Source organism: Enoplosus armatus, chromosome 2 (assembly GCF_043641665.1).
Source record: "Enoplosus armatus isolate fEnoArm2 chromosome 2, fEnoArm2.hap1, whole genome shotgun sequence".
In the NCBI taxonomy this organism is placed as follows: domain Eukaryota; kingdom Metazoa; phylum Chordata; class Actinopteri; order Centrarchiformes; family Enoplosidae; genus Enoplosus; species Enoplosus armatus.
Window position 1 is genome coordinate 14,140,745 of NC_092181.1, and position 7,580 is coordinate 14,148,324.

Sequence of the window (7,580 nt, forward strand, 5' to 3'; positions counted from 1 at the left end):
GACTCAAAGAAGGAATGTAAATTAATTCATATAAAGTAAATAAAAGACTAAATGTGTCTGATGTGAATTCTTTCTTCTATGAAAAAGGCTGTGTGTGTGTGTGCTAGACTGCGATTTCTTCCCAACACTTTGCAAAGCGAACATTTGCATGTATGCCTGTGTATATCATGTCTCCTCACTATTCTATCTACCGGTGTTTGTTGTGTTTTGTCTGTTTACGCGAGTGTGAGCCCGTCTGCGGTCTGGTTAGCGGACCACAGGTCACACTGGCCGCAAGTTGCAGAGATCTGGCGGAGTTTGTTAGTCTGTCTGAACCACAACACACCGACCTCAGAGAGAGTGACAGAGAGCAGACTGGGAAGATCTGGACCAGGGCAGTCAAGATTTGGTAGTTAGTGGTCTCTCATATGATTCATCCTGAACAGAAAAGGGTGTAAATAAAGTGAAAAACATCGTCTGTGCGGGACAAACTAACGTGGAAACCCCCAATGAAGAACGACAGACGCAGCAATCACACACAGTTGAAAGCAGGGCATCAAATTCAAAAACTAAGTTTGAGAGATTTCACTCAAAGACATATCAGGTTCTAAATATGGATAAAAGAGAGTGTATTTAGCAATGAAGGCTATAAAAGCTCCATAAAAGAACAACAGATGGGCTGTAGACATCAAGAGTGAAAAAGTTTGGGCTTGTCCCCAAAAATATTCTCCCAAGCGAGAAGGGAATTTCAAGGCCCAGACTGGGATCAGTATAATTAGTGGTGTTTTGTTGCCAAGCGGATGCATCCGGCGGAATTTGGGAAAGCCTGGCAGGTGGATGTTTCTCAGAGACCAGATGGAAATATACAGTATGTGTCGGCTGCCATTTGAGTTTGTTTACGGCTGCAATGGAGACAGTGTTACATAAAGCACTGATGGGGGTCTCTGATGGGGTGTTTCACTTTTATACCATCACAGGGTGTAACTGTAAAATCAATGAGTTAGTCTCATAAATGTATACATTTAGATCATATTACAAGCTCATACCAGAAACAATATGGCCACTAATGACTGGTAATTAAAAATCTGATTTATTGTTCAATTGTGTTGCTTATTATCATACTGTTTCTGTCATTTTAATAAATAATCTCCAATTATGTTCAATTACAACTGCTCTGAATGTACAAATATTTGCAAAGCCTCCTGTTTAGGATCATAAACAAGCAATGATCACCAATTATGTCATTTTTTGATCCATGTCCATAAGTGAGTTCACATATTATCTATAGATAAAACACTTTCCAGAAGGAGGCCTACCTGTGTTTGTGGTGATGGACACTAAAGTAAGTAAAAAAGTAATACTAAATGCCTGAACATCAATAATATGCAGTACAGTTAGTGGACATAATATGGTCTGCTAGTTTGGATTGTGAGTAATCTGTCCATCTATAACAAAATAGTGCTTATACTTATATTATGTGTACTTTGACATCACCATTCATTTTAAATATGCTGTGGTCGTTCAGGAGATACTGCGACCTCACTGACTACAAGGATTACTTTATGAGTTGGCAAATATTGCACTTTTTACTGCTCCACATTTGTCTGACAGCTTTAGTTACTAGTTACTTTTCAATTTCATTACCTTCCTGTCCAGTAAAATCCATGTATATCTAAAGTGTTCCTTTATATGTCTCCTTCTTCTAAAGTAAATAAACTAACTCTAAAACCTTGGATTAGCTGGAAAATGCTTCGTCAAAATGCTGAAAACAGGGCTGTTTTTCTGAGCTCGTTAAAAAGTTAAGAGATATATGGTTCTCACTACAAACACATGATGGTCTTATGAATATAATACATTGCAGTAGATTAAACTACCCAACAGTATATAAAGTAGTTGAAATGAACTCAACCAGCAGTAAAATGCAGCTGTAATTAACCCAAAAACATACTTTTGATGCTAACAGTAGATTTTTGCTGACAATACTTACATACTTTTACTTAAGGCTTTGAATGCAGCACTTTTTCACAGTGTGGTATTAGTACTTTTACTTAAGTAAAGGGTCTGAATACTTACTGGTGAGAAAACAAGCCTTTCTTTCATGACATGTCACATGTGAAGCAACTGTACTCCTCCATCTCCTGCTGAAACCAAACACACGAGTCTCTGTTCTCCAAAACACAGCAAACCCTGGAGATCTCACCCTCCTGCTGGTCTCCTGTTGGTCTCCTGTTGGGCTAAACTGAGCAGTAACTTGGCTCTTACAGACCCAATGAAACCACATAGATCTTCATCTAGAACTGGTCTCTAAGTAGGACTAGTCTCTAATAAGTAAGCAATAAGTATACTGTAAGTCTAGTCAAGTCTCTAACCGGCACTCTTCTCAGGATTTCAAAATACATCAAACTTTTTAAAATGTCATGTGATGCTTTCTGTTTGTCCTTCCATAAGGTCATCCTGGTGCATTCGACAGAAAATAAAAAACACTGTATAGTACAGTTTGACTAAAGGAATAGGTTTCTGGTCCTGCAGGAGATCTGAACCACCAACGAATGGTTAACATGGTAACTTCTTCTCTCTGCCTGTGATAGAACAGTAGATCTATAGTAGTTTTACAGTATTTGTACAGCAGACACTCAACACATTCCTCAAAACATGAGGAACTGTGTTGCTGCATTACTTAACTTGAGTTTAAATGAGCTTTTATTTATGTACAAAATCACACATCAGACTTTTGTTTTTATCATTCAGTTGTTGCGTTACAGCATCTTTCCCTTTAGTCCCTGTCACCTTGCTGAGGTTACACTTGCTTACCTACCTACAAGAGGACATGTTCTCTCTGTTATGTTATGAGCGTCCACACGCACAGTGAGGTAATGGTTTAAAAAGAAAACTTCAAATGCACGCCTGTAACTGCTCATTTAACTCATTTAAAGGTTGTTGGTTGCAATGATACGCTGCATTGCATCATGCAAGAGGAGCAAAGCTGGCAGGGACAAAAGAAGGAAATTTACGATGAAGATCCTTTGATAAAAACTGCTCCAGTTACTCACGATTTAGACTCTGTGCTGTGCTGTACACTTCAGCAGAGCACATACAGACTAGTTGGGGACCTGATCTATTAGGTCTGAGGTCCAGGGTCATCTCCAGCTCAACTCAACTCAAAGTCATTTCATAAACAACTGTCATATTTTCCAGTGCAGACCCCAGACTTTCCCAAAGGATGGGAAGGAAGAGAAGAGATATGTGATAACTATGAAAGAAAAGTTTCACTGTGTTACTGAAAATAACCCTCAAAACCTCCAATACACACACAGACACACACACACACACACACACACACACACACACACACACACACACACACACACACACACACAAACTTTAGAACAAACTGTAAAACAATTTGAGATGAGAAACAGAAATGATAAAACCAATAAAATAGATAAAGCACAATAACAAATAAGACAGATAAAATGCAATAAAACATAAAAAAAAACATTACTACATTAAAACATTAAACATTAAACATTAATACAATAAAATAAATAATCAAATAAAATTGAAGTAAGGGCCATAAAACATTCTAATCAAAAGGCTAAAGAGGTAAAGTCTGTGTTTAAAGACATCAAGAAGACGATTAAAAACAGTTTCAGCCTCCCTCAGATCCTCGGGCAGCCTGTCCCAACAACGACTTGGGGCATAAAAACAAAAAACTGCCTTGCCAAATGTTTCTGTCCTGCACTTTGGAACAACCAAAAGACTCGTGCCTCAGGGGGAGTGCTTTAAAAACAAGACAGGGACCCAATGTAACAGCTTTAAAACAGATGTAAGGTGTTCCCTCCTTCAAGGTTCATTTATTTGTCATTATACAAAGAAATGCAAGCTGTAGTCCCTTCATGCTACACACACAAAACAAACCCTAAACTATTATTTATGTTGGAGTGCAGAGGATGAATTGAGGAGTCTCACAGCCTGAGGACAGAAGCTGCTCTGTTGTCTGGTGGTACGGCAGCAGATACTTCTGTAATGCTTGCCAGACGACAGCAGGGTGGACAGGCTGTGGCTGGAGTGGGTATTGTCTTTTTGTATCCTTTGGGCTCTGAGCAGACACCTCACCTCACTGATATCACCGAAGCTCCGTCTGGTCAGAGTCAGCATAAGGCCTCGTCAGTAAACACACTATTATATTTGACCTGTGAGGACAACAGATCATTTAATATAGAAGAAAATAGGATGTTTATTACTGATATGAGTGATTGGTATGATCACACACAGTATGGTGTCTGTCGTGTAGTATGTGTGCGCCTGTGCATGTAAGTTTTCCACTTTCCGCTGGACAGACAGGACATGTGTAAACCCAGAACAACAGTAGAAAACAGCCGAGATGCAACAACAACAAAAAAAGGTACTGAGCAAAAATGCCTTAGACACTGTATTTCCTGCCTATTCAGGGACGTTGTGGCGTTTGTTTTCTCCAACTGTGTCCCCCCCGCACTGAAATGCATCCACAAAAATGGACACTGGACCAGACATTGAAATTACACGGCACGCTGTCCAAAACAAATCCCTGACACCAGGAATAACGCAAGACTATGAAACACGAAGGACGGCAAGGTCACTCTGCAGCAGCACTGAACTTCTCACTGCATGATGGATGAAGCCGTCTTGTGGGCCCTCCGAGATATATATATGTGAAGTGATATGTGTGCATAAATGTTTGGTTATCTAGACAGTATTTAAGTTGCAATATGGTTCAGGTCTCCAAATACCTTTTTTTCATATCATAAGCCACAGCTGAAGCCACACTCACTGTATCGCACAAACAGAAAGCTGCATCCAAACCCGCATGCATAACGCTGTGCATCCAACACATGGGGGTGGCCTATATTTAGCTGGATGCATATGCTGAAATACATCAGGCGAGGCTGTGCATTGGGCCACTGGTTGGCGTTGGTAAGCCGTGGCCGTGCCTGGATCTGGCCAGGAGCTGGACCGAGATTGGATCCGTAAATAGTGGCTGACTGCGGTTCTGGTGGGACTCTGCAACACTCTAATTAAGCCCTGTCGCATAATGAGGCTCACTGCTGTTCCGTGTCACTCGATTAGTAGCTTGTGGTCGGCTCAGGCTATAGTTTGAGGTTTGTGGGGGTGGGAGATCAAATCTGGGGCAAGGAGTATGGTGACATAACAGCAATGGCAGAACTGGCAAACTCAATGTTAAAGAGGCAACCCTGCATCGGGTCTCCCTGATTAAAATCTAATCTCATTCTAAGGGTACTTTATAGAGATCAGTAACACCACTCATTTGGGGTTTCGTATTATTTATACTCCAGCGATGAGGGGTGATGATTGAAAAGGAAGTTGAAAGGGGATGTACAGGATTGGTAAACAAGACGAGTATAAAAATGATTTGATTAGATCTCAGAGAATGATTGACAGGGGGAATGGGGGCATTTTTGTTGGAGAAAATTTGAGAAAAATATTGTTTAAATATTGATCTAGTTTACCCAAAAGCCAGAGAGAGAAACTATTTTAAGAAGTCACTTCAGTAATTAAATTTGACATTTATCTGTGGGTTATGTGAGGTCTTTAAAAATGGTAAACCATGTTATATTTGTGTGTATGTGCATCATGGTGAGGGGGAATCCCCTGAAGGGCACAGTTAAACTTTCCTCATGTTACTCTGTTTGTCTTGGACTGGCTTCAGTGTGAAGGCTTACATACATACATACATACAGGTTCACATACAGCACATGCACTGTGCATACAGTCGAATGCCAGGGATGTTTGCGGCCGTGTAAGTTTCTGCGCGGGTGAATGAGTTTTTGGACTCTGTGCCAGGCCTGCGTGGGTGTTTATGGGAGCTTTCATGACAAGTGGAAGCGGAAACATTGACATTTGATTCCCCAGCCAATCAGAGGGTCATCTCATTGTGTGGGCCTGGTCTGACAAAGGAGGTGGACTACACTATATATTGACCTCGAATTGGGGGAAAGAAACAGAACAAGCCAAGGAAAGCTACGAAGAGCAAGCAATCAAGAAAGCAACTTCTCCACAGAGAGAAACTAACTACGAGGCGCCATGAAGACCCTGACTCTCCTCTCCATCTGTGCCTTCCTGTCGGTGTGCTGGTCCATTGGAGGTAAGGACAAACTCATCGTTGCCGTCCTCTGTGTTATGTGGAACAATATAAGCACCTACATGTAAAAGTGTTTTTTTTCTGCGATCCCCAGCTGTTGAACCAGCAGTTGTCTCGGACAGTTCTTCCGACTCATCTGATGAAGCTGCTGCACCTCCTGCACCTCCTGCACCTGCTGCACCTGCTGCACCTGCTGTACCCGCAGCCGCCCCTGATGCTGCCGCCCCTGATTCATCCTCCTCATCCTCCTCATCGGACTCTTCGGACTCTTCGGACTCTTCAGACTCTTCAGACTCTTCGGACTCTTCAGACTCTTCCTCTTCCTCGTCCTCTTCGTCCTCTTCATCCTCATCCTCTGAATCTGACTCCAACTCAAGCTCTGACTCGTCCTCCTCTTCCTCCTCCTCCTCCTCCTCCTCCTCCTCCTCATCCTCCTCCTCCTCATCTTCCTCGTCTTCCTCCTCTTCCTCCTCCTCTTCCTCCTCTTCCTCCTCTTCCTCCTCCAGCTCTGAATCTTCTTCCTCCGAGTCCTCCTCCTCTGAGTCTGACTCTTCCTCCGATTCTTCCTCTTCTTCTTCTTCCTCTTCTTCTTCATCCTCCTCGTCTTCCTCGGAGTCAGACAGTGATGAAGGTGTGAAACACTTTTGTTTCCAGAAAGAATCTTTGCATGCTTTAAAGAATTGATTGAAGTTTTCGTATGACTGTAAAAATTGTGAAAATTCAACAAGGTTTGAGTTTGTGATGTTCGTCCCCACAGCGCCTCAGGTGGTTGTGAAGAGAGACCTGGCTTCTGTCATCCTGAGGAGAAGAAGAGCCCCAGCAGGAGACCTCACCCCTCTGCAGCTGGAGAGGTACTGTTATTTACTCTAATCGGATAAAACTGACTCACTACGCAAAAATATATGTTGAACACTATATGTCGACATAAAGTCCGTGCTGCAAAGTTCTCACCTAAGATCAAACAATCATTTTATGATGTATTCTGGCGTATAAAACACAACTCAGAAGTGAAACACAGAATCTAAGATGTGAGATGTCACAAGCCTTCTAAGCCCCTTTCTCTCTTCTGCCATCCAGCCTGAGAGAGGTGTGTGAGCTGAACATCGCCTGTGACGAGATGGCCGACACTGCTGGCATCGTCGCCGCGTACATCGCCCACTATGGACCAGTCCCCTTCTAAGTTAAAGACTCCTCTTTCATCCACATGTCATTCTTCTCTGTCATTTCGTAATAGAGCGGGGAAACAACTCCCCCTGAAACCAGACAAGGAGCAGACAATCACAAAACAAATGATGCTAGATGGAGATTTCTTTTCTTTTTCTTTTTTTAGGCACAAATCCTTGCACAAGTGACCAGCTTTAGTGGTCCTGTATGAAAAGGCCTCCTCCAGGCTTTCAGAGAGAGGCACATGGAAACACAAGCCTGTGAAGTATGTAGTAGCCCACACAAGATTAAATTATTC

At 42.2% G+C, this 7,580-nt stretch overlaps 1 protein-coding gene across 1 annotated transcript; it reads left to right on the forward strand.

Moving 5' to 3' along the window:
* Positions 1-6,060: 6,060 nt before the first annotated feature.
* bglapl (bone gamma-carboxyglutamate (gla) protein, like) lies at positions 6,061-7,298 on the forward strand. The gene is made up of 4 exons (XM_070925026.1): positions 6,061-6,121; positions 6,213-6,749; positions 6,876-6,969; positions 7,196-7,298. Exons 1-4 carry the CDS (start codon positions 6,061-6,063, stop codon positions 7,296-7,298), a joined length of 795 nt encoding a protein of 264 aa, XP_070781127.1.
* Positions 7,299-7,580: the final 282 nt, after the last annotated feature.